A 27,206-nucleotide genomic window follows, 5' to 3' on the forward strand; every position below is an offset into this window, starting at 1 on the left:
GATCTCCGCTCACTGCAACATCCAAATCCCGGGTTCAAGTGATTTTCCTGCCTCAGCCTTCCAGGTAGCTGGGATTACAGGCGCGTGCCACCACGCCGGGCTGATTTTTGTATTTTTAGTAGAGACGGGGTTTCGCCATGTTGGCCAGGCTGGTCTGGAACTCCTGAGCTCAAGTGATCCGCCCGCTTCAGCCTCCCAAAGTGCTGCGATTACAGGCGTGAGCCACCTTGCCTGGCCTCCTGTTTATAACTGGCGCTGGCCACTTCCTACAGATGTTGACAGGTTCTGTTTCTCCGTTTAATATGTAAAGCTAAGCTCCTCAAAGGCATGATGCCCTTTATATGTAAAAGAACTCAACCGGGAGTTTAGGGGCCATCCTTTAAGTGGCCCTCGTCTGTGTCCACCTAAAGGAAAACAAATGAAAACTGAGGCGAGCCTAATTTAAGCAGGGATTTTTTTTGGGTTAAGTTCGAAGACTGCAACTCGGAGCAGAGATTCAAGTTGTCCTGAATATACACTTGGATTAGCAGCAGCTGAAAGAGCCTTTTTAAAAGAACAGGCAGTTTCCAAATTGTTGATCAAACTTTTTTTTTTTTTTTTTTTTGAGACAGAGTCTCGCTCTTGTTGCCCAGGCTGGAGTGCAGTGGCGCGATCTTGGCTCACTGCAACCTCTGCCTCCTGGGTTCAAGGGATTCTTCTCCCTCTGCCTCCCCAGTAGCTGGGACTACAGGCGTGCCTCACCACGCCCAGCTAATTTTTATATTTTTAGTACAGACGGAGTTTCACCATGTTGGCTAGGATGGTCTCGATCTATTCACCTCATGATCTGCCCACCTGGGCCTCCCAAAGTGCTGGAATTACATGCGTGAGCCACTGCACCCAGCCTCTTTTCTTTTTTTTTCTTTTCTTTTTTTTTTTTTTTTGAGACGGAGTCTTGCTCTGTAGCTAGGCTGGAGTGCAGTGGCATGATCTTGGCTCACGGCAACCTCCACCTCCAGGTGGAGCGATTCTCCTGCCTCAGCCCCCCAAGTACTTGAGATTACAGGCGAGCACCACCACACCTGGCTAATTTTTTATATTTTTGGTACAGACTGGATTTCACCATGTTGGCCAGGCTGGTCTCGAACTCCTGACCTTAAGTTATCGCTCGCCTCGGCTTCCCAAAGTGCTGGGATAACAGGCGTGAGCCACCGCGCCTGGCCGCCCTGTCCATTTTTGTATCGGTTTTCTGTGTCTCTAGCACTTTCTTTTCCACGGCCACCTATCAATCCTATTCAGCACTTCCACAGTATTTTCTAGAGAGCCAATTTTCCTGCCTAATTCACATTCTGAATTTCACAGGAGGACCAGTCCTGTTTGTCCTTATCCCATAGTCACTTCACCCTGATCGGCCTCAGGCTTCTCATCTGAGCAATGGGAAGAATGCCTTTCTCATAGTTGGGCTGAGGGTTGCAGTAGAGACAGAATCCACATCATTGCTGCCTGATGACTCCTGCAGGGAAAGCCTGAGAGACACAGAGAAGGCTGAGCTCTCGGCGCGCTACAAAAGGGCTCTCAGCCACATGGTGGCTCCCCTGTCCAGCTAGAGCTGAGCTGGCCTGGGTCTGGCTTAGTCACAAGCAGGCTCAGGGCACAGCTGAGAGGCAAAGGGAAGGAAGCCGGGACTGGCAGCCTGGGCTAAGGGTAAAACTTCTCCTACCTCTTACCAATATTTATTGCAGTGTTTTTCAAACTGCAGGATATGGACGTCAGTGGGTTTGCAAAATTAATTTAGTGGGTGGTGATCAGCTTTTTAAAAAAACAAACATGGTGCCAGGCGTGGTGGCTCACACCTGTAATCCCAGCACTTTGGGAGGCCAAGGCGGGCAGTTCACTTGAGGTCAGGAGTTCAAGACCAGCCTGGCCAACATTGTGAAACCCCATCTCTACTAAAAATACAAAAATTAGCCAGGTGTGGTGGTGGACGCCTGTAGCCCCAGCTACTTGGGAGGCTGGGCAGGAGAATGGCGTGAACCCGGGAGGCGGAGCTTGCAGTGAGCCGAGATAGTGCCACTGCACTCTGGCCTGGGCGAAAGAGCAAGACTCCGTCTCAAAAAAAAAAAAAAAAAAGCTCTAAGGTCTTGCACTAACCGGTATGACCTGTCTGGCGTCTTTACAGGCAGTATTGGAATGTTATAGGGAGACATACAGGGTTTAAGAAGTCCATCACGGAGAAGACCTTCAATTATCAATTATAGGTTTTAAATTTACCTCGGCTTTGAAAGGAATAGGATACATTGCTTTCTCTTTACTACTTCCCCAGGGGTTTGTAATTTAACACGAAACTGAGTAATCTGTAACTTTCCTCGATTGTCGTCTTTTGACCATACCTTGGGATGAATGAGTTCTTTGTCTGTGGTGGGGAGCAAGTTTAGGGAGGGGAGGAATCTTCCCTGATTAATATAGAGGCCTAAGCCAAATTTTAGCATTAAATCTCTCTAATAGGTTTGTTCCTGCCTCTGGAATAAACAGAAATTTAATATTAGCTGATTTGCTTTTATATATGACTTTTGTTCTTTTTCCAATTTGGGACATTTTCTTTTGAAGTGACCTATTTTTAATCTGAAACATTTATTTTGTCCCCTTTCTCTCCCTTTGCCTCTCCCTCTCTGCCTCTTTTTCTCTCACTCTCTCTCTTTGCCTTTCTCTCTGCCTCTCTTCCTCTTTGACTCTCTCTCCCTTTGCCTTTCTCTCTGCCTCTCTTCCTCTTTGACTCTCTCTCCCTTTGCCTTTCTCTCTGCCTCTCTTTCCCTTTTTGCCTCTGTCTCTCTCTCTTTGCCTTTCTCTCTGCCTCTCTTTCCCTTTTTGCCTCTGTCTCTCTCTCTTTGACTCTGTCTGTTCTGTCAGTCTTTCTCTCTCCTCTAAGTTTTTTTTTCTTTACTTTTGAGTCTCCTGGCTTTACTCTTTCATACTCTATATATTGCCTGGAGAGTGGGGGTCTAGGTTCTTTTTTTTTTTTTTTTTTTTTTTTGAGACAGAGTCTCGCTCTTGTTGCCCAGGCTGGAGTGTAGTGGCGCGATCTTGGCTCACTGCAACCTCCGCCTCCTGGGTTCATGCCATTCTCCTGCCTCAGCCTCCCGAGTAGCTGGGACTACAGGCGCCCACCACCATGCCCGGCTGCTTTTTTTTAGTAGAGACGGGGTTTCACCGTGTTAGCCAGGATGGTCTTGGTCTCCTGACCTCGTGATCCGCCCGCCTTGGCCTCCCAAAGTGCTGGGATTACAGGCGTGAGCCGCCACGCCCCGCCCTCAGTCTAGGTTCTTTATAGGTTCTGGCCCCCTGGGTACTTTGTTGTATGGTGGACAGCAGAATTTTTGCCTTCTGCTTTTGTTTTTCATCATCTTTTCTTATATATACCTTTTGGGCTTCTCTTAGAAGCTCTTCTATAGGTTTATCTTTCCAGTTCTCTTTTGTAATTTCTTGTTAATATCTGGCCAACTGTTAGTGACAAAATGAAGTTTTAACATTCCCTGCCCAAGAGGATCCTTGAGACCTAGACCAGTGTATTTTCTCATTTGTTCCTTTAATCTATCTAAAAATTCTATAGGCCCTTCATCTTTCCCTTGCTGTATATCAAATATTCGGGTAAGATACTGAGTTTGGGGTACCAATTTTTTTTTTTTTTTTGAGACGGATCCTTGCTCTGTCGCCCAGGCTAGAGTGCTGGAGTGCAGTGGCGTGATCTCGGCTCACTGCAAGCTCCGCCTTCTGGGTTCACGCCATTCTCCTGCCTCAGCCTCCTGAGTAGCTGGGACTAAAGGCGCCTGCCACTATGCCCAGCTAATTCTTTTGTATTTTTTAGTAGAGACGGGGTTTCACTGTGTTGGCCAGGATGGTCTTGATCTCCTGACCTTGTGATCCGCCCGCCTCGGCCTCCCAAAGTGCTGGGATTACAGGCGTGAGCCACCGCACCCAGCCTCGGGGTACTGATGCTTTAATCCTCTTTATTATCAGTTCCTTAAGGTCCTGCATATTTTCTCGGTGGGCTGCGTTGTTATTGTCCCACTGGGAGTCTTGGGTGGGAGTTTTTTGATCTGCTGTAGGAACGTTTTGGCCAGGAGGGTGTTGGTGTTCCTAGGCTCCCATAGCAGCTCTATGGATCATGTCTCTTTCTTCCCCCGAGAAGAGGGGAAAGGGAAATTCTGAATTTTTTTTTTTACATTGCTTTATCTCATGTTGAAGTCCTTTAAGGGAAGGGTACTTAGGTCGGTAGTGAGTGGGCTCTTGGGACGATTCTCAAGAGGCAGGGTTGTAAGAAACGGGACATCAGAGATAGGAGAAGGGTCTGGGACAGCAGCTGCTTTTGTTTTTGGTCCTTTCATTATCCTTCTAACATTTTAACATTAGGCCTAGGGGATTCTTAGGGGGAATATTACTGTTGCTAGCTTTCTCCTTTTTATCTCTTACCTTACTTGGGGCATTTCCCACCTTGGGTCCTGGTTAAGCTCAATCTCCCCTGTTGGAGATGTCTCGCCTATCCTTTAGCCCCACCTGCTGGAGGCTCCTTGCATTCACGCACACTTTCAACCCCCAGAATATCCTGACCACCAAGGAAATACTTTGTCACCCCTGCGATGTTTCTTAGCTTGGTCTCTGCACAGAGTTACTTGGTCGCTGTGGTACATGAGGATCCTTTCCTCCAGGTTGCCAGCCCATTTCTTTCCGCCTTGCTGAGAGTATAGGTTTATTCGTCACACTGGTGAGTCTCGATTCCTTACCCCTGTGGCCACCGCAACAAGGCAGTGGGACGTGCCTCCTCATGGGAGAGGTCTAGACCCTCCTCAGAGGAGAATGGGAATCCCGAATGAGACCCCAAATGTGTTAGAAATAAATTTTCAGTGCCACAAAAGAAATAGCACTCAAACATACATTTTCTCAGCAAGGCAATTTTACTTCTATACAAGGGTGCGTCTCGTGGATGGTGCAATGGCGAGAGCACACCTGAACAAGGGAGAGGAATGGGTTCTTATCCCTGATGCAGGTACCCCCTACTGCTGTGTTGTTCCCCTATGGGCTAGGGTTGGACCGCACAATCTAAGCTAATTCCAATTGGCTATTTTAAAGAGAGCAGGGGTATAAGCCAGAGTGGTGGGGTGAGAAGTTTCGACAGGAAAGACGGTTACGGACCAGGTGACTAAAGGTGACTCAGGTCAGAGCAGGTGACAGAGGCTAGGAGGGGATTGTTTACTGAAACTAGGGGCAAGGAGACATAAAGAATGAGGAAATTAAAATTTAAAATGAAGAACAAAGAACAGGTGAGCTGAACATACTGATACATTGGTTCTTTGGAGAGGATCTCAGAACTCATTGTACTTAACAAATTACAGGCTAAAACCTTTGAAGAAGAATTTATGATATCCTACATTATCATGGGGTAAACAATTCGTCCCTGACAGAATAAGGCTACTGGAGTCCTCTTCTTGTAACTCTGGGAAGGACTGGAGGGAACTGTGTCTGCAGTGGGGCCAGGTAGTTAAAAAGTCTGGACTGGGCCGGGCGCGGTGGCTCATGCCTGTAATCCCAACACTTTAGGAGGCCAAGACAGGCGGATCACCTGAGGTCAGGAGTTCGAGACCAGCCTGGCCAATGTGGTGAAACCCCGTCTCTACTAAAAATACAAAAATTAGCTGGGTGTGGTGGCAGGCGCTTGTAATCCCAGCTACTTGGGAGGTTGAGGCAAGAGAATTGTTTAGACCCGGGAGGCAGAAGTTGCAGTGAGCCGACATCGTGCCATTGCACTCCAGCCTGGGTGACAAGAGCAAAATCCATTGCAAAAAAAAAAAAAGAAAAATAAAAAGTCTGGATCTAGCCAAGAGGGGAAGAGGACGTCCCCATGAAAGAGCTTTGGATCCAGAAAGGCTGGGTTCTTGGAATTCTTTTTCTCTTTTCACTTTTGTTGTAGCATACTTTGTTCTTTTTTATTTTTTATTTTTTTGAGATGGGGTGTGGGGGCTTCACTGCGGGTCTTGCTTTGTCACCTAGGCTGGAGTACAGTGGCTCGGTCTCTGCTCACTGCAACCTCCACCTCCCAGGTTCAAGCAATTCTCCTGCCTCAGCTTCCCAAGTAGCTGGGATGACAGGCATGCTCCACCATGCCCAGCTAATTTTTTTACCTTTAGTAGACACAAGGTTTTGCTATGTTGGCCAGGCTGGTCTCGAATTCCTGAGCTCAGGTGATCGGCCCACTTTGGCCTCCCAAAGTGCTGGGATTACAGGTGTAAGAAACTGTACCCAGCGCATACTTTATTTTAATTTAATTTAATTAATTTATTTTTTGAGACGGAGTTTCCCTCTTGTTACCTAGGCTGGAGTGCAATGGTGCAATCTCGGCTCACTGCAACCTCTGCCTCCCGGGTTTAAGTGATTCTCCTGCCTCAGCCTCTCCAGTAGCTGGGATTATAGACATGTGCTACCACGCCTGGCTAATTTTGTATTTTTAGTAGAGATAGGGTTTCTCCATGTTGGTCAGGCTGGTCTCAAACTCCTGACCTCAGGTGATCCACCTGCCTGGGCCTCCCAGAGTGCTGGGATTGTCCTTGGAATTCTGAGTGGATACATGAAGAGTTAGTAAGAACCAGTGAAAAAGCAATCACTTATGATCCTGGGCTTTGAAAAATCACTGTGATTATCTTATGCACTTACAAATGAGACTAAGACGCCTGATGGGAAAGTGCAGACTGCTGGTGAGGAAGGGCAATGAAGAAGAGACTAGGAACCAAATTCATCATCATTATCACACAAAGGCATTAGGAAATGTCACCTTACACATGGTGAGCACATATGGGTGCCCGCCCCAGAGACAGCAGGATAAGTTTCACAAAACTTGACCAGGCAGGTTAGAAGCAAGGCATGGTTCAGGATGGCAGAGGGCAGGGAGACGGAAGGGAGTAGGATGGGAGAGAAGAGCCAGCTGGAAGATGAGTCAGGGGGTGCAACTGGGGAGAGCAGCTCTGAATCCTGCTTCTCAGTGAGAAAGTTGCTAAGATGGCTTTGCAGGGAGCTGTCCTATCGCTGCTCGAGATCAGCCCGCTGGGCCTATGATGATAAGCAGGGCTGACCCTCTTGGGCTCCGTAGCTAAGTCCAAACCCTGCTGAAAATGGGGCGGGGAGGTTGAGGCAGTGTGTGGCAAGTGACACAGACGGGGACTCCCAGCTGGGGGTCCCTGGAATTACTTGACATCCCTCAGCTGGTGTCTTCAGCAGTCATCTGGGGCAACAATCCCACCTGCCCGTTGTGGTTGTTGAGGATATCAGAGCTTTTGTTTTAAAGCGCTTGCCACAAACCCTTAAGATGCGGATGGGTTTCCCCTGTGAAGCGCTCCACAGGCGGGATGCAGGCCCATCTGAGGAGGGGCTTGGAAGGAAGAGGAGCACTTGAGAGGGGGCAGAACTGGGCTGGCCTGGGGCTCAGCGACAGCTCCATTGCAGACAAACTGGGCTGGGGAAGGCAGCTCCCACCTGGCAGAGGATGCCCTTCTTCTGCCCCCTGACAGGAGGGAGGAGACCACTGCATCCCCGACTTTTAGCCCTCACGTGCCGTCTGGTGGCTTTGCTGCAGACACTGCCATGATCTGAGTGGTCTTTGGCAATCACGCATTGGCGGGAGTGTGAGGTTGCGGGGAAAGAGGGACTGACCACGGGCCTAGGTGGGGAGGCCTGGCCACTGTGCCCACAGCCTAGGAAGGGACAGTCAGAGCTCCTCTTTGTTGCTATCGAGGGACTGAGCCAGAGGCCCTGGAGCCAGTGGGGAACCTAGTGGCTCTTGGTCGCCAAGCTGCTGGCTGCTGTCCTCCAGGCGCCTGCCTGTGGGGGCATAGTCCCGCAGGAGCCTGCTCTCCACTCTGTGCTGCCGAAGGCTCTCAGTACTCACGAGTCCCTGCATCCTCAGGTACCCCTGCTGGCAAAAGGGTGGCAACTTCTGGCGCGTGAGGGCGAACAGGAAGCAGGACTCTACACAAAAGCAAAATGAGGAGAATGAGCCAGGCTGGGACGTGTGGGGAGGGGTGCAGAAAGGGGAGCTGCCAATGCCAGGTGTGGGGGCTTCACTGCAAGCCTTGCCTGGTATCTTCCATCCCTTGAAACTGGGAGCTGACCTTTCTGGGCATCTCACGTCCAACCTGAGTTGGATGAATCATGACCCTCCACGAGGCTCCAGGGCAGGGGGCTGCCTTGACACTCTGGAAGAACAAGGCTCCAAAATAAAAGCAAACCACAGCAATGCCTCAGCTCCCAGACATCAGGGCTGAGCACCAGGTTCTGCAGGCGACCACACTGGGGGCGGGGCTCCGACCTTCATGAGCAGACCCTCGGCCTGGTGCGGCTGGGAACTCAGTGGTCAGTTCCACTGTGAGCTCAGATCTGCCTGCAAAGACGCAGTCCCTCAACAACGTTTGAGTTGCAAATACCATGTGCAAAGTTCTGATCTAAACAGTGTGGGGGATAAAGAAAAACGGGTATATCCTCATCTGTCCCACAACAGAAAGCTGGTGCATGAATCAAATTTGGTCAATCATAAGATAGCTGTGGATACTTATCATGTAGAAATATGAAGAAACGGCTGGGCGTGGTGGCTCATGCCTTAATCCCACAACTCTGGGAGGCCGAGGTGGGTGGATTGCCTGAGGTTAGGACTTCGAGACCAGCCTGGCCAACATAATGAGAAAGAAACCCCGTCTCTAGTAAAAATACAAAAATTAGCCAGGCGTGGTGACAAACACCTGTAATCCCAGCTACTCGGGAGGCTGAGGCAGGAGAATCACTCGAATCCAGGAGGCGGAGGTTGCAGTGAGCCAAGATCGTGCCACTGCACTCCAGCCTGGGTGACAGAGACTCTGTCTCGAAAAAAAAAAAGAAAGAAAAAGAAATATGAAGAAACAACCAAAAGAAGCCATGCAAAGAGAGAAGCTACTGAAAGGAACAACCACTAGGTCTGGGAGTTCCTTGTGGGAATAAGAATGAAGGTAGGGAAGGTGGGTGACATAGTTTGGGTCTGTGTCCCCGCCCAAATCTCATGTTGAAATGCAATCTCTAATGCTGGAGGTGGGACTGCTGGGAGGTGACTGCATCACAGGAGTGGTTTCTTTTTCTTTTTTTTTCTTGAGGCAGAATCTCCCTCTGTTGCCCAGGCAGGCTGGAGTACAGTGGCACGATCCCAGCTCACTACAACCTCTGCCTTCTGGGTTCAAGTGACTCTCCTGCCTCAGCCTCCCCAGTAGCTGAGACTACAGGTGCCCGCCACCACGCTCAGCTAATTTTTGTGTTTTTTAAGTAGGGAGAGGGTTTCACCATGTTGGCCTGGCTTGTCTTGAACTCCTGACCTCAAGTTATCTGCCTTTCTCGGCCTCCCAAAGTGCTGGGATTACAGGCGTGATCCAGCATCCAGAAATAGATGCTGCCATGCGTCCATACAGCCTGCAGAACTGTGAGCCAATTAAACCTGTTTCTTTATAAATTATAGTCTCAGGTATTTCTTTATAGCAATGTGAGAACAGACTAATACAGTGAGAAAAAGTCATTTAGCCAAGTACTTATAAGACTTTAAACAAACAGAAGAGCTGACACAGATATGGGCTCAGCCTTTTGAGAGAGTTAGAGACAAGGGCAGACGGAGTGTCAGGAATGGGCTGGAGTCCTTCTGTAACTCTGAGCGAGCCTTCTTGCCTCCCTGAGCCCCTCTATCTCAAGTGAAAAATGGGCACAGTACAAAGGATGTCGTGAGGCTTCCATGGGTGACCAGGCTGAAAGGTGCTCCAGAAATATGACTTCCTGTTTATTTCTGACTCTTAGCACGGAGGCCCCTGGGAGGCCAGGCCATGGCAAGCCTCTCCAAGTGGGTAAGAGAGCAGATGAGCAAGAGGACAGCGGGAAGACTGGGAGGGCAGCAAGGTGGCTGTTTGGCAGGCACCACCTTCTGACAACATCATCCCTTCTGCAGGGGGCTCAGATGCTCAGCAGAATCTGGGGCCAGCACTAGCAGCTGCACATCAGCTGCAGTAACGGAGGGACGGCTGCCACTATGCCAGCTGGCCTTCTGCTGGGGGGATTCTCTCCAGTCCAAGGCAGCAGCACACAGTGGCCTGTACAGTCAAACAGTGTCTAGAAAGTGGGAGACAGGAGGCTAAAGGGCCTGGGACCATGCATTGGTGGGACCCACAACTCAGGGTGGGAATTCACTCCCTCACACACCCTGGCATTTTTGTTGTTGTTGGTTTTGAGACGGAGTCTCGCTCTGTTGCCCAGGCTGGAGTGCAGTGGCATGATCTCGGCTCACTGCAACATCCGCCTTCCAGGTTCAAGCGATTCTCCTGCCTCAGCCTCCCGAGTAGGTAGCTGGGATTACAGGCACCCACCACCGCCCCCAGCTAATTTTTGTACTTTTAGTAGAAATGGGGTTTCACCATGTTGGCCAGGGCTGGTCTCGAACTCCTGACCTCAGGTGATCCACCCACCTCGGCCTCCCAAAGTGCTGAGATTACAGGCGTGAGCCACTGCACCTGGCCTAAAAGTGTATTTCTTGAGAAGGTGTGCATTTGCTTCTGTGATTTCTACAGCTCAATGATCTCATGAAGTTTGGCCCCAAATTTACACAAGTGGGGCCTACTGGTTGAATATTTTCAGAGATTTTTCTCTCCCACTCTATCTAGGGCCAAAACCATGCATGTCATCTATCTCCTCCTTTGGAGGGTTTTGGCTCCCAGCTTCCCTACTGAGATCCAAGCTTTATTGGAGTGTCTCTAAACAGGCCTCCCATCCTGCTCCAGCTCTGTCTTCCCACCCACACCTGGCCCTGGCGCCTTCCCATGGCGCCTGGCCCTGCTAATCCTTTTGAAAAGACATATTATCGGCTGGGTGCAGTGGCTCACACTTGTAATCCCAACACTTCAGGAGGCTGAGGCAGGCGGATCACGAGGTCAGTTCGAGACCAGCCTGGCCAATATGGTGAAACCTCATCTCTACTAAAAAATAAAAAAATTAGTTGGGCATGGTGGCATGTGCCTGTAGTCCCAGCTTCTTGGGAGGCTGAGGCAGGAGAATCGCTTGAACCCGGGAGGCGGACATTGTAGTGAGCTGAGATTGTGCCACTACACTCCAGCCTGGGCAACACAGTGAGACTCCATCTCACAAAAAAAAAAAAAAAAAAAGAAGACATATTATCCCTTATTTTTAGATGAGTTGTAATTTAGCCCACGGCATTGTCGGGAACAGTAGTCTGGGGTTTGGATTTCCAGATATGGGTCCTGAAACTCCACGGGGCTTGGGTCTCTGCGACCTTTCTTCAACCTGGAGCTCAGACCCTTTGTCTTTCTGGGAGCTTAAGTTACCTGCATAGAAGCTTCGCAAATCGGTGTCCAAACAGTTCTCCAGGAAGCGCCTCAGAGGTAGGATGTGCCCGATAGGGGCAGTCCAGTCTGTTAAGAAGTCTTCCACGATGTGATGGATGGCCGTGGGCCGAGGCAGGGGCCAGTGTGCAGGGCGGAACCTCACCTCCTGTTCTGTGGGGAGGAGAGAGGGGGCCATGTCAGAGCTGTGAGGCTGGGCTTCCCCTCCTCGGGCTGACACAGCACGGATCCCGCACAGCCCAAACACTTCCCTCATTCGCTCGTGCTCGGCTTTCCCGACAGCCTCCCATGCTGGGCTGTGGTCAGCCTGTTCAAGAGCCACCTGCAGATATTTGAAAGGCTGCCATGAGGAAGAGGAACTAGGCTTTTCCCTTGTGGTTTCGGAAGGCAGTGCTGAAACTAATAATGTTGAGGCCGGCGTTTCCCTAAGACTCACATGGACTGAGATCTACTGTGGCTGCTTTTTATTTTTTATTATTATTTGTTGGAGACAGTCTCGCTCTATTGCCCAGGCTGTCATGCAGTGGCACAATTTAGGCTCACCACAACCTCTCCCTCCTGGGTTCAAGCGATTCTTGTGCCTCTGCCTCCAGAGTAGCTGGGATTACAAGTGCCCGCCACCACACCCAGCTCATATTTTACATTTTTAGTAGAGACGGGGTTTCTAGTCTCTACCATGTTGGCCAGGCTGGTCTCAAACTCCTGACCTCGGGTGACCCACCCGCCTCAGCCTCCCAAAGTGCTGGGATTACAGGCATGAGCCACTGCGCCTGGCTGTGGCTGCTTTCAAACTGGCCTTTCTCTGAGAAGACTCAGATAGAGGCAAGGGGTCTCAGCAGTCATCTAGTTCAGCTTCTCCCTGGTGTGGGCTCCCTTCTGTGGTGTCCCAGTCAGATGGCCATCGAGTCATGACTTGGCCACCGCTATTCTGGGAAACCTGAATTTGGAGGTGACCAATTCCCCCACTGAACAGCTTTAACTCTTAGTGCCTCCTTTTTCTTTTTTTTTGAGACAGAGTCTCGCTCTGTCTCCCAGGCTAGAGTGCAGTGGCACAATCTTGGCTCACTGCAGCCTCTGCCTCCTGGGTTCAAGCAATTCTCCTGCCTCAGCCTCCCTAGTAGCTGGGACTACAAGCGCACGCCACCACGCTGGCTAATTTTTGTATTTTTATTAGAGACGGGGTTTCACTATGTTGGCCAGGATGGTCTCGACCTCCTGACCTCGTGATCCGCCCGCCTCGGCCTCCCAAAGTGCTGGGATTACAGGTGTGAGCGACCACGCCCGGCCTTTTTGTTTGTTTGTTTTTGAGACACTCTTGCTCTGTAGCCCAGGCTGGAGTGCAGTGGTACAATCTCGGCTCACTGCAACCTTTGCCTCCCGGATCCCGGTTCAAGCAATTCTCCTGCCTCAGCCTCCTGAATAGCTTGGATTACAGGCATGTGCCACCATGCCCAGCTAATTTTTGCATTTTTTTCATGTTTTTTAGAGATGGGGTTTCACCATTTTGGCCAGGCTGGTCTTGAACTCCTGACCTTATAATCCGCTTGCCTTGGTCTCTCAAAGTGCTGGGATTACAGTCGTGAGCCACCATGCCCAGCCTCTTAGTGCCTCCTTATACTGACCACAGACCTGCACCCATCACTGCTACCTGCTGACACGACTTCTGCCTTTGGGAACAACCCCTGTTCAAACCACCCTCTTCCACCTGACTGCCCTTCAAGCTCTGAAGCAGGGGGTGCGTTCCCGAGGTTGTTCATTTATCGGTAGCTACTCTGTGCCCGCAGTGGCTGGCATTCTGTGTACACTGTCAGGTTTAACCTCATGGAACCCTACAAGAAAGGTACTGTTGTAATCCCCATTTTACAGAGGGGAGGTTGAGGCTCAGAGAGGTTAAGTAATGGTCCAAGGTCACACAGTGACAAAATGAAAGGCCTAGGGATTTTGCCCAGTTTCTCTGTACTGTGTTAACCAGCTCCAGTTCCCTCTACTCTTCAGACCCCTCCCGCCCCACCACAGTCAGCCTCCTCTGGAGACTTGCAGCAGGGCCATGTCCCTCTTACTACACAGTGCCTGGCGGACAGCACGACACTCCCCGCATGGCCTGTGCCAGTCACGGTATGTGTCAGAATCTGGAAGCATCGTTCATCATTCTCGGACCTTCTGCCCAAGTGGTCTCCAGGCAGAGTCCCGCAGCCATCCCACCTGTCAGCTGAGCATGTGTGTGAAGGTTTCAGGGTGGGTGACAACCTTGCAGATGGTGAGGTCTGAGGAGCCCACAGGTTGGGGAAGGGCAGAGACCTGCTCACCGGTGGGGAGGTATCTGTAGTAGTAGATGACGGGATGAAGAAAGTTAGACTGCCAGGCGTCTTCTGTGTGCCCCACAGACCGGTCATCAAAGAAGACGTCCTTGTCGGGGCCAGAGAAATTTCTGCCATATTCCATGTTGATGACAAAGAGCCCGTGCTTTGCCTTCCTCCCTGTGAGTGTCTCCAGCTGGGCCAGCATCTGTATGGGGAACTCCTCCAGGTACTCAAAGGCCGTGGAATTCCTGGGAGAACAGCAACGCGGGGGAGGCCCTCAGTGCTGTGGCAGAGGTGAGGGGTGCAGCCCGGGGGTGAGCATGTGCGTGTGCGTGTGTATCTCCCCATCTAAGGAGCGTCAATCAAGCAGCACACCCCTCACTTAACATTACTTTTTCAGCTCAGCTCTCACGCACATGTGGGGTAGAGTCCAGAAAATTCCATGTAACCTGAATGGGATATCTGGGGAAAGAGTGTCCCAGGCAGAGAGAAGAGTCAGGAAAAGGCCCTGAGGAGTATGTGAGCACTTTGTGTTCAAGGAACAGAAGAGGCCGACGTGGCTGAGGGGAGTGAACAGCAGGCAGAGAGCAGGAGAGGGGGCCGGAGGCCTTGAGAGGTCAAGGAGGGCTGCGCCTCCCATGACGAGACGTGAGGGGTCGTCTGGCCCGAGAGGTGACACTGCTGGTTGCTGGGGAGGACTGAGCAGAGCTGGGATCAGCGTGCCTCAGGTTTCTAAGGACCACTCTGGTTACTGTGCTGAGAACAGACCCCAGGCCAAGTGGGGCGGCTGTTGTATGGGTACAGGTGATACAGCCTGGTGATCGGAACCGAGGTGGTGGTGGTAGAGCAGGTGAGAGCTGGTTGGGCTCCAGACATCATCTGAAGGGAGAGGTGACAAGACTTGCCCATGTTTTGCATGTGGGGTGTTGAGACAGGGGTGCCAGACATGCTGACTCACGCCTGTAATCTCAGCACTTTGGGAGACCAAGGCGGGTGGATCACCTGAGGTCAGGAGTTTGAGACCAGCCTAGCCAACATGGTGAAACCTAGTCTCTATTAAAAATACAAAATTAGCCAGGTGTGGTGGCGTGGGCCTGTAATCCCAGCTACTCGGGAGGCTGAGACACGAGAATCGCTTGAACCTGGGAGGTGGGCTGCAGTGAGCCAAGATCGCACCACTGCACTCCAGCCTGGGCAAGACATAGTGAGACTCTGAGTCAAAAAAAAAATTAGCCAGGCATGGTGGCGGGTGCCTGTAATCCCAGCTACTTAGGAGGCTGAGACAGGAGAAGTGCTTGAACCCAGGAGGCAGATGTTGCAGCGAGCAGAGATCGCACCACTGCACTCCAGCCTGGATGACAGAGCGAGACTGTCTCAAGAAAAAAAAAAGAGGGGCAGGGGCATGGAGGGTGATGCGAGGGTTTTGTGCAGAAAGCGGCTGCACTACCTGCATGTCCCTGAACTTGGTGTGCTATAGCACGCCCTGCCTTTGGATCGGGCTGTTCCCTCCGACTGAAGGTTGCTCCCCTGCTTCTCCCTGCCACCTGTCTCCCCCCGCCCCTCACCCCTCTGTGCTCTGCACCGTTTCCTTCTCAGGAACTGTCCATCCTCTGGGATCTGCTGCTTATCACTAAATTGACTCTGACGATGGTGGCTGGCAAGGCCCTGGCCTGAGGGAGCTCTGAGATCCACGTGGCTGCCTCTGACTACTGCTCATCCACGTGATGCCAAACACTTTCCACAAGTGACCTTTACTCCTTCCTTTATTGCTGCAAGGTAGGCACAATTATCCCCATTTTGCAGATGAGGAAGAAGGGCTCAGAGAGGCTCACTAATGTGCCCATGGCCACTCATAGGACTGTCTGTAGAGTTGATGTCATTGTTTTTCCCCAGAACAGGCATGTTCCCCACAGCAGCCTTCATCTTAGGAAAGAACTGGGCACCTCACACCTGGAATAGGAAGAGAAGCACTATGCGGCACGTCGGGGAAGCTGGGCCGAGGGGAGTAGGGTGGGGACGGGCTACTCACTCCTTCAACAGGATGACATCGGCCAGCACACCGAACATCTGGTAGAGCCCAGAAGCCTCATTCACGCGCCGCACGATGGAGCTGGTCAGCTGTGTGATGGGGAGCTCGGTGGCGGGCCAGGTGACGCTGTGGTGGCGGTGCTCCAGGAGCCGGTGAACAGCACGCACTGGAACAGCCAGAGGGAGGAACGGCACGCTGCACTTACCATTTTATCTCTGGTCACCGGGAGGGATGCCCAGGCCTCATCGACCCCTGAGAACGCCATACACACTGGTCTCCATGGCCCAGCGCAAACGCGTAGGTGGTGAACACATGAGGGGAGGAGATGGCAGCTGCCTTTAGAGCAGGGCCAGCAGGTATTTTCTGGAAAGGGCCAGACAATCCATATTCTCTGCTTTGTGGGTCATACACGACTCAGTGATGCTGCTCAATTCCGCCCCTAGTGTAAAAGCGGCCAAGACAACAGGCAAAGGAGTGAGCATAGCTGGAGTTGGTCTCCAGGCCAGAGTCCATCTGCCCCTGCTTCAGGCCATCTGCACGTGGGAGTCCCACCGGCCCCACCTCACACAAGGAACGTCAAGTCCGACACGGAGCCTTCCCCAGAAACCTTCCCCCCTTCACAGCTCTGTTTCCATCAGAGACGCGCCTACGGAAATCTTTGATTTCGCCCTCTCTTTCACAGCCTAAATCCATCTGTCTCTAAGTTCTTTTTTTAAATATTTTTTATTTTATTTTTTTGAGACAGGGTCTCGCTCTGTTGCCAGGCTGGAGTGTAGTGGCGCGATCTTGGCTCACCGCGACCTCCGCCTCCTGGGTTCCAGGAGGAACCGACTCCCAGAATTGAGTCCAATCCTTTGCCTGTACTGTAAGACCCCTCTGCAGTGGTCCCTACACTTATTATTGTAGTCCTCTAACCTGGAATAAAGTCCACCTTACCGTCTTCATTTGTATTATGATTTTTGAGACAGAGTCTCACTCTGATGCCCAGGCTGGAGCGCAGTGGCACGATCTTGGCTCACTGCAACCTCCACTTCCTGGATTGAAGTGATTCTCCTGCCTCAGCCTCCCAAGTAATAGGAATTACAAGCCTGGCTAATTTTTGTATTTCTAGTAGAGATGGGGTTTCACCATGTTGGTCAGGCTGGTCTCGAACTTCTGACCTAAGCTGATCTGCCAGCCTCGGCCTCCCAAAATGCTGGGATTATAGGCATGAGCCACCACGCCCAGCCTGCCTTACTGTCTTTAAAAAGAAAAAAGAAATATAAATATTGAATGTCTTCGAGTGGCAGAATATAAAGATTACTCCCCGTAATTCCCTATATTTTCACATTTTTGATGCTCAGGCTAGGCGTGGTGGCTCATGCCTGTAATCCCAACACTTTGGGAGGCTGAGGTGGGTGGATCGCTTGAGCTTGGGAGTTTGAGACCAGCCTGGGCAACATGGCGAAAACTTGTCTCTACCACACAAAAATAAAAACAACAAAATTAGCTGGATGTGGTGGTGCACGGCTGAAGTCCCAGCCACTCAGAAGGCTGAGGTGGGAGGATGGCTTGAGTCTGGGAAGTCGAGGCTGCAGTGAGCCGAGACGGCGCCATTGTACTCCAGCATGGGAAACAGGACAAGACACTGTCTCAAAAAATAATAATAATACTAATTTTTTAAAGCTCAGCTGTAAGATTATGACTCCATTCTTTGAAATAGACTCACCTAACTGAATACTGTATGCCTCATTGAGTGAATTTCAACCAACACCCTGTCCTTCTCAGAAGGTTAACCACAGGAACAGGAACATCTAATTTTTATTTATGTATTTATTTTTGAGACAGAGTTTCACTCTTTTTGCCCAGGCTGGAGTGCAATGGTGTGGGCTTGGCTCACTGCAACCTCCACCTCCAAGGTTCAAGTGATCCTCTTGCCTCAGCATCCCGAGTAGTTGGGATTACAGGTGCCCGCCACCATGCCCGGCTAATTTTGTATTTTAAGTAGAGATGGGATTTCACCATAGTGGCCAGGCTGGTCTCGAACTCCTGCCCTCAGGTGATCCGCCCACCTCAGTCTACCAAAGTGCTGGGATGACAGGTGTGACCCACCGCGCCTGGCCACATCTAACATTTTAGACTTCTCTCCACAGAAAGGGCACCAGTTTGCTTTCTATGAAAGAAGAGAAGACCTTTGTAGAAAGTGTCTTTCAGGAAAGCTCCTGGGCCTTGGAGTTTAATTCCCGTAATGGTGAGAAAATCACCAAAACTCTGAGCCTCAGAGTTTTACACTCTTGAGGAAAATGGAGATTTCACACCCACCTTTCGGGGTGCTGGCGGCCCTGCCAGGGTCGTGTGTTCAGTGCTCAGCCCACTGAAGTCACCCAACATGCGTGAATTCATCTCTATCACTTCCTTTTTATTTCCCATTTACTCCTAAAATCACAAGTATCAATTTTTGGTTGGGGATTATTTTAGTGCAATAAATAGAATTACGTTTTTAAAAGATAATTTAGTATTTTCTTTGTAAACATTCTCAAGTTAGCAGAAAATTTATACCCTTGGTACTGAGAGTTTTGAAAAAGAACTGATATAATCCAATTATATATATATATTTTTTGAGATGGAGTTTTGCTCTTGTTGCCCAGGCTGAAATGCGATGGTGCGATCTCAGCTCACCGCAACCTCCACCTCCTGGGTTCAAGCGATCCTCCTGCCTCAGCCTCCCGTGTAGCTGGGACTGCAGGCACACACCACCACACCTGGCTAATTTTTGTATTTTTAGTAGAGACAGGGTTTCGCCGTGTTGCCCAGGCTGGTCTTGAACTCCTGGCCTGAAGCAATCCACCTGCCTCGGCCTCCCAAAGTGCTAGGATTAGAGGCATGAGCCACTGCACCTGGCCTACACTTAATTGTATTTTATTTTTGAGACCAAGTCTCGCTCTGTCACCCAGGCTGGAGTGCAGTGGCATCATCATGGCTCACTGCAACCTTGACTTCCTGGACTCAAGGGATCCTCCTGCCTCAGCCTCCCAAGTAGCTAGGACTACAGGCGTGGACTTTTACACTTTATCTGATACTTTCCTAAACATGTCGTCAGACCACAAAAACCTGTTGTCACTTCCCCAAGACAATTTATGACAATGAGCTACTGACAAGCAATCCCCTAATGTTTCTGGACATAGGAGTAGATTTATAAACCCTGGGATGCTGAGAGTGGTTCTGTGTGGGGACAGTTCTGCCTTCTCAGCTGGGCTCACCTGTGTATCGGAATCCGTGGATGAAGCCCCCAGCAGATTTCCGGTAGTCCACCGAGTGGCTGGCGGTACCCAGGATAAACAGACCCCGGCTTCCTTTGGATTCGTAGCTAGCTCGAATCAGCGGGTACTTCTTGCCGAATGCATTTCCCGAGTTAAGTCTGAGGGACCTGTCAGTGGAAAGGGCTGTTCATGAAAATAGCTGCTATGTAGGAGGCACTTATTTAGTTAGTTAGTTTTGAGATGGAGTTTCGCTCTTGTCGCCCAGGCTAGAGTACAATGGCGTGATCTCGGCTCACTGCAACCTCTGCCTCCTGGGTTCAAACTATTATCCTGCCTGAGCCTCCTGGGTAGCTGGGATTATAGGCTCCTGCCACCATGCCCAGCTAATTTTTGTATTTTTAGTAGAGACAAGGTTTCACCACGTTAGCCAGGCTGGTCTCGATGTCCTGACCTTAGGTGATCTGTCTGCCTTGGCCTCCCAAAGTGCTGGGATTACAAGCGTGAGCCACTGCATCCAGCCAGGAGGCACTTATTACAGTGGCACTTATTACTGGTACTGAGTGCCTTAGATTTCTCATCTTATTTAAACCTCACCATGACCCCAGGAGGTGGGTATTATCATCTCCATTTAAGAGATGAAGTCGGCCAGGCGAGGTGGCTCACGCCTGTAATCCCAGCAGTTTGGGAGGCCGAGGTGGGCGGCTCACAAGGTCAGGAGTTCGAGACCAGCCTGGCCAACATGGTGAAACCCTGTCGCTATGAAAAAACACAAAAAGAGTTAGCTGGGGGTGGTGGTGCAATGGCTGTAATCTCAGCTACTCAGGAGACTGAGGCAGGAGAATCGCTTGAACCTAGAAGGCAGAGGTTGCAGTGAGCCGAGATTATGCCATTGCACTCCAGCCTGGGCAACAGAGTAAGACTCTGTCTCAAACAAACAAACAAACAAACAAAAAATGAAGTCAGGCCAGGCACAGTGGCTCACGCCTGTAATCCTAGCACTTTGGGAGGCCGATGGAAAGGAGGGTCTGGACAGGCACACCAGCTTCTCCTTTGTCTTTCTGCACCCTGGTCAGAAGACAAGTGAAAGACTGGATGCTGCTTTGATACCAAACCTCCCGAGGTAGTCGGCAGCAATGTTTAAAATCTAGGCTTCATAAAACAGCCCTTCAAAATACAATGATAAATAACTTAAGTAACTAACATTTTATTGAGCACATAATATATGCCAAGTACTTTCTTTATTTTAAGAGATAGGGTCTCATTATGTTGCCCAGGTTGGAGTGCAGCAGCTATTCACAGGCATGATCATAGCACACTGTAGCCTTGACCTCCTGGGCTCCAGTGATCCTTCTGCCTCAGCCTCCCGAGTAGCTAGGTACTCATCACTGCACCTAGCTCCCAGCACTTTCTTTCCTTTCTTTCTCCCCTCTCTCCTTCCTTCTCTCCTCTCTCTTTTGTTTTTGAGATGGAGATCTTGCACTGTCGCCTAGGCTGGAGTCCACAATGGCGCGATCTTGGCTCACTGCAACCTCCACCTCCCAGGTTCAGGCGATTCTCCTGCCTCAGCCTCCCGAGTAGCTGGGATTACAGGCACGTGCCACCATGCCTGGCTAATTTTTTGTATTTTTGGTAGAGACGGGGTTTCACTACATTGGTCAGGCTGGTCTTGAACTCCTAACCTTGTGATCCACCCACCTCAGCCTCCCAAAGTGCTGAGATTACAGCATGAGCCACTGTGACCAGCCATCTCTTTTTTTTTTTTGAGACAGGGTCTCACTCTGTTGCCCAGGCTGGAATGCAGAGGCATGATCTTAGTTCACCACAGCCTCAACCTCCTGGGCTCAAGCAGTCCTCCTACCTCACCCTCCTGAGTAGCTGGGACCACAGGCATGTGCCAGCACACCTGGCTAATTTTTGTATTTTTTGTAGAGGTGGGGTTTCACCATGTTGTCCAGGCTAGTCTTGAACTCCTGAGCTGTAGTAGTATGCCCGCCTTGGCCTCCCAAAGTGCTGGGATTATAGGTGTGAGACCATGAGCCACTGCGCCTGGCCTCTGCACACATTTGTCTTTTTTTTTTTTTTTTTTTGAGATAAGAGTCTCGTCACCCAGGCTGGAGTGCAGTGGCGTGATCTCGGCTCACTGCAACTTCCGCTTCCCAGGTTCCAGCAATTCTCCCACCTCAGCCTCCTGAGTAGCTGGGATTACAGGCACCCACCACCACGCTTGGTTAAATTTTTGTATTTTTAGTAGAGATGGGGTTTCACCATGTTGGCCAGGCTGGTCTCGAACTCCTAACCTCAAGTGATCCACCTGTCTTGGCCTCCCCAAGTGCTGGGATTACAGGTGTGAGCCACCGCACCCAGCCTCCAAGCATATTCTTATGTTAATCCTCGCAATAACCATATGAGACACAAACTTTGAATCCCATTTTAGACATGAGAATACTGGGCCACAGCGTGGTTAAATAACTTTCGCCGAGGTCACAGATTTGGCAAGCAGAGAATCTCAGGACAATTCCGGCACCTGTCCTCTCAGCCACTATGCTATATTGCCTTCGAGCAAATTCCCCTCTGTATTCTCTCTGAGCCGGCCTTTCCAACTCACAGGTGGAGGCTCCCAATGCTGATGAAGATCTGCTGGTGTTGCTCCAGGACCAAGGGCCTCGGGGCCACCTGGGACCCTCAATGGTCAGAGCTCATGTCCTGGAGGGAAATCAGGCAGCACTCACATCCATTCTTTGGGTGCTGTCCTGAGAGCTCTGTCGCCAGCCTACTGAACAGCCACCCTGTTCCCCTAGGGAGGGGTCAGGAGGGTTTGCTAGGAGAGCCCACCTCCTTCCGCATGGAACTCACTTATTGAAAATGGAGAAGTCAAAGTTCCAGCCCAGGCAGCGGATTACCCGGTCATAGGGCACGCGCATGGCAAAGTTGTCATTGTCGTCCTGGGGGAGGGTGATGGAGTCGGCACTCTGGTTGGTGCTGGCTTCTTCCAGGAAGAATTTCGGGGTGACATGGAACTTGCCTTTGCTGTCCTTCAGGATGGCCAGATCCGTCAGGTCAGACTCGAGCAGCCCGTCCAGGGACTTCAGCTGGTAGGTATCCAGCAGGCCATTGTTGATGGCTCTAGGCCCACAGAGAATGCAGGGGAGAGAGACTCAGAGGACAGCTGGGCAGTGCAGCTGGGGTCAGGAAGGGGAGGGGAGGGTTGGGGAGGCTCTTTCCACACTCTGGGCTCCCAGCACAGAACACACATGCGGGGATGTGGCCTACCTGAGGTCTCCAACGTAGTGGGTGGCCCAGGACAGACGGACCCGGGAGCGGCTGAGCATATGGATAAAGTTTGTGACACCCAAGATGTTCTCTGCCGTCTCAAAGGCCGAGTTCCCACGACCCAGGATCAGCACATTCTGGCCTACAAAGTCCTCAGGGTCCACGGACACGGACTCGTAACCCTCTGCATATTCGGAGCCAGGGAAGTCAACCTGGTTGGGGACTGATAAACCAGTGGCTACAAGGAGGACGCTGCAGGCGGGGACAGAGGAAAGATGGCTTAGTCTCTTAGCTATAAGACCACTAAGTGAAAACCACTCCCTGGACCCACCCACCCACCTGCCTGGCTCCAACTGCTGGCCCCTAAAAGAAAATAGGACATTCATTCATTCATTTTTCATTCATTCATCTGTTTACACCCTCATCCCAGTGCACTTGAGAGGCTCTGCCCTTGCCTCTCCCTGAGCTCACAGTATTTTCGCTAGCACTGTACTGGGGGTTAAATTTGCCCTGTGAGAGAGGAGAAGATGACAGTATGAGAAATGGAGAATTCACCTAGCTTTGCACATAGCAGTCAGACCAGGTATGACTGTTGGTGATGAAATGAAACCTGACTTCTACTTTCCCCTTTCTGAGTCCTCTGACAGATACATCTATCCACTGAGCAGTAATTCTGTACCAGGCCCTGTACTAAGTGTATCTGTGCACCATCTTTCTGACTCCTCCAAGCAACCTGGAGGTGGTATGTGGCCTGCTTTACAGGTGAGGAGGCACAGGCCCTGCAGGCCCATGGCTTGAGAGCTCCTAAAGGCAGCAGAGCCAGAGTCTAAACACAGATAGGCTTGATTCCAAAGTCCTGCTCCTTCCATTGGTGAGGATCGCCATCCAGGGGAGGGCAGCTGAGGACTTGGATCCTGCCCGCTTGCAGAAGAATGCTTTGATCACAGAGTGGTTTCAAAAATAGAATTGAAGGCTGGGTGCGGTGGCTCATACCTGTAATCCCAGCATTTGGGGAGGCTGAGGTGGGTGGATCTCCTGAGGTCAGGAGTTCGAGACCAGCCTGGCCAACGTCGTGAAATCTCATCTCCACCAAAAATATAAAAAAATTAGCCGGGTGTGGTGGTGCGTGCCTGTAATCCCAGCTACTGGGGAGGCTGAGGCAGGAGAATCGCTTGAACTAGAGAGGCGGAGGTTGCAGTGAGCTGAGCTCGTGCCATTGCACTCCAGCCTGGGCGACAGAGTGAGACTCCATCTTAAAAAAAAAAAAAGCGAAATACCCTTTTTCGTCCATTCCTCCCATACCTACTGGCCAATCAAGGTGTGTGGTTTGTGTGGGGAAGGTCCCAGCTTCCGCAGGTGAGCTCTGGCACCGGCCTTACCTGCACTGATGCACCTGGCCCTTCTGGTCAGTTAGGATGAAGTAGTGGCCATTCCAGGCCTGTCGGTCCTTGTCCAGAGTGACGTGGGCGATGGTGGTGTTGTACTGGACACGGAGCCCCAGTGTGTCCGCGAAGTCACCCAGGTAGCGCACCATGTCGCGGGCGTCGGGGAAGTAGGCACGCGAGTAGTGTCTGAAGAGCAGCCGGGGGTCGTGGCTGAGCAGAGAGTTCCAGTCGTGGCGGAGATTGAACTCGGCGTTAGCCTTGCCCGTGTACCGCTTGTTGATGCTGATGAGCTTGCGGTGCCGCGGGTAGCGTGTGAAGAAGCTGCCGGGCCGCGGGGCCCGCTCGAACACTGCGTAGTCGCGTCCAGCGCGCTGCAGGAAGTAGGCCATCTGCAGGCCCGCGGGCCCAGCGCCCAGCACGCAGTAGTCCCGGCGCGGGGGCACCGACAGCGCTGGGTGCAGGGCGATGGCCAGGAGCAGCCCCGGGGGACCCCACAACGGGGCCGCAGCGGAGAGGCCCATCCTGCAGCAGATCAGAGGGGTAAGGCCTCGCACCCGGCCCGGCGGCTGGGAGACACGAGGCCCAGAAAGAGGCGGGGCCTGCGGGAACTCTCACTGCAATCTGGGTCACGGCCAGGCTCAGAAGCCGTCCTCAGAGCTCATTTGCCCGGACTCCACCGTTTCAAGCTGGGACCTGGGGCTCCCCGGAATCCCGAGCCCCTCCATCTTATCTCCCTCAGGGTCTCCTTCCTCAGGGGCACCGGCTCCCTGCTTATGATTGTAGTCACCTCCACCCTGGGGAAGGAGAGAGTACTCCCCAATTTTCCCCTAATTTGAGGGTGCCCAACACCCCTTTGAACCACCCTCCAGGTTGGACCTTCCAGAGGCCTTGGCCCCTCTCCAGCGCCTGGGTGGGAGCCTGAAGGGGGTGTGGCCTGCGTGCGCCCCGCCCCCTGCCAGGGTCCGCGCGCCCCAGGCTCTTCGGCCACGTGATAGGGATGCCGCGCACACCTGCCGCCCGCCCGCGTGCGCTTCAGGAGCCACCAGGTCCCTACGCCCGCAGCTCCGGCCTCCCCGCCTCCGACCGACCCCTGAGAAGCGCGCGAACCTCCCAGCCGCTCCGGCTGCAACCCGTGGTCTAATGAGGCCGCGCTTGGCTCGCTTGCTCCGCGGCGGCTCCGCCCCTCGCGCCCGGACCAATGGCAGGGGGCGGGGTCACGTGCGCGGCGCGCGGCACGCCGGGACCAGCTGGCAGGCTGCCTGCTCCGGACCCGCGCGGGAGAGGGGCGCACGTGCTGCGTGCGCTGCTCCGGGGGCTGGCAGAGGGGCCTGGGGCTAGCGCGCACCCGAGAGGGTGGAAGGTCTGGCGATCCGGGATGGGGAACGGGGTCCTTCGTTTTAAAATGTGCCTGTCTACACGGAGGGAGGGGAGCACGTGATTTTTGGAGCTAATCCTAGCTCTCATATTCCATGAATGTAGCCAAACGCTAAAACTAGTTGGCCTACCCAGTTTTGTGGGACTGGAAACCAGCGTGGTGGAGCCAGGACCGATAAGCCAATTAACAAGCGTTTGCTACAGTGACTCAGTGTACTGCTTACCAAGTAACATACACGACTGTCCTAGTCTTCCACCAAACAGGAGAGGTGGGCAAGGCATTGTTTCCGACATTTGGTAGCTGACTGGTCAAATGGAGACATAGGGATGAAGGGATATGTTTACAATCACAGGAAGTGGGAGCCTGGAATTAAAACTCAGTGGAGGCAAGATAAATGGCAGGAGGAAGATAATGTGAACTGGATGATCAAGGTTGGCTTCCCAGGGGTGGCATGTGGCCCCTGCATGAGATTTACATGGGGAGAAATACGAAGTCAGTGTAGGAACCTTCAAAGTCCAGTGAAATGGGGCTGAGTGTTCTTGGGGGAAGGGCAGGTGGAAAGAACTGCGAGCTTGCAGCTTTGCATGGCTGGAGATTCTTTGAATTAAAAATCGTAGCTGGGGACTCCTTAGAAAAATTTTCCTGACCTCTCAGGCCTACAAGTACCTACCAAAGAATGTCATTTACTTTCTTTCTTTCTTTTTTTTTTTGAGACGGAGTCTCGCTCTGTCGCCCAGGTGGAGTGCAGTGGCGCGATCTCGGCTCACTGCAAGCTCCACCTCCCAGGTTCACGCCATTTTTCTGCCCCAGCCTCCCTAGTAGCTGGGACTACAGGCGCCCGCCACCACGCCTGGCTAATTTTTTGTATTTTTAGTAGAGACGGGGTTTCACTGTGTTAGCCAGGATGGTCTCGATATCCTGACCTCGTGATCCGCCCGCCTCGGCCTCCCAAAGTGCTGGGATTACAGGCGTGAGCCACCGCGCCTGGCCGAATGTCATTTACTTTCTTCAGTCTGTGTCAACATCAGAGAAAAGCTCCCTCAGAGCAGAAATTGTCCAGTATCTGACATACGGAAGTTTAAGCATTTGTTGAATAAGCATTAGAACCAGAGAGGTCAGGCAAAATACTTTGCCAAAAATAAAGTAGGGATGTCTTATTTCTTCTTTTTGAGACAGTCTCACTGTCACCCAGGCTGGAGTGCAGTGACACAATCATGGCTCACTGCAGCCCTGACCTTCCAGGCTCAAGCGATCCTGCTTCAGCCTCCCAAAGTGCTAGGGATTACAAGTGTGCGCCATGGCCCCTGGCCAATTTTTCAAAAAAATTTTTGGGGGCATATGTGTATATATTTATGGGGCATATGAGATGTTTTGATAGTCATGCAATTTGGGGATGTCTGTTTCTTAGTGGTTGTGAAGATTATGAGAATGGGTGCTGGCAAGCAAGTTCCTAAAATAATTGCTGGTCTTATGTGGTGAATACAGTAGTGGGAAATTAAACAGAATTCATCAAGTATGGTAGGGCCCTACGAGTAGGCTGAACCTAGATTGTAAGCAACAGGATGCTATTGGGAGTTTCTGAATGTAGGATTACTGCAGCAGTCAACTTGGTAGCCCCATGCAGGATAAAAGCAGTGGACAGCTACTCGGGAGGCCGAGGCACGAGAATGGCGTGAACGCAGGAGGCGGAGCTTGCAGTGCCTGAGATTGCGCCACTGCACTCCAGTCTGGGCAACAGAGCAAGACTCCGTCTCAAAAAAAAAAAAAGGCAGTGGAAACTGATGCAAAGTATTTTCAGGGAATGAGCTTGAGTCACTTCCACTTGCTTCTGTTAATCCTGTTGGATAGGGCCATGGTTTGCAAGAGGCAATTTGGTGAATACTGGTCCAACCTGGAAACCCCCGGCACTAGTCACACCACTTTAATCTGTTTTTTTAACACTCTGTATTCACATTGAAAACTCCCCAAGTGCACTTTTTCTCTCCACTGCTTCTAACACAGTTCAAGAAACCTTTTGCTTGCCGAGGTTCGATTCATTAAAATTAATTTTGTGTTTTTTCAAGCTACTTTAAAAAAAAAAACAAACCTGTAACTTTAGAAATGCTGAGCTTTTTTTGAGACAGTCTCTGTCATCCAAATTGGAGTGCAGTGGTGTGATCTCAGTTCACTGCAACCTCCACCTCCTGGGTTCAAGTCAATCTCCAGCCTCAGCCTCCCAAGTAGCTGGAAT

General features: G+C 51.4%; 1 protein-coding gene across 4 annotated transcripts; it reads right to left on the bottom strand.

Moving 5' to 3' along the window:
- Nucleotides 1–6,754: 6,754 nt before the first annotated feature.
- Nucleotides 6,755–24,815, bottom strand: FOXRED2 (FAD dependent oxidoreductase domain containing 2). Of its 4 annotated transcripts, none has more exons than XM_004063408.5 (9): nt 24,709–24,815; nt 23,596–24,123; nt 22,217–22,468; nt 21,800–22,069; nt 18,947–19,113; nt 15,708–15,873; nt 13,685–13,926; nt 11,361–11,531; nt 6,755–7,989 (listed from the first exon to the last, which is right to left on the bottom strand). In XM_004063408.5, exons 2-9 carry the CDS (start codon nt 24,120–24,122, stop codon nt 7,730–7,732), a joined length of 2,055 nt encoding a protein of 684 aa, XP_004063456.2. In that variant the 5' UTR covers nt 24,123; nt 24,709–24,815; the 3' UTR covers nt 6,755–7,729. The 4 variants fall into 4 exon arrangements, with proteins under 4 accessions (XP_004063456.2, XP_004063457.2, XP_055230523.1 ...); XM_004063409.5 differs by having other exon boundaries at nt 24,612–24,766; XM_055374548.2 differs by lacking the exon at nt 21,800–22,069 and having other exon boundaries at nt 24,709–24,798.
- Between the last annotated feature and the right edge of the window lie 2,391 nt (nt 24,816–27,206).

The sequence above is a fragment of the Gorilla gorilla genome, chromosome 23 (genome assembly GCF_029281585.2).
Source record: "Gorilla gorilla gorilla isolate KB3781 chromosome 23, NHGRI_mGorGor1-v2.1_pri, whole genome shotgun sequence".
In the NCBI taxonomy this organism is placed as follows: Eukaryota; Metazoa; Chordata; class Mammalia; order Primates; family Hominidae; genus Gorilla; species Gorilla gorilla.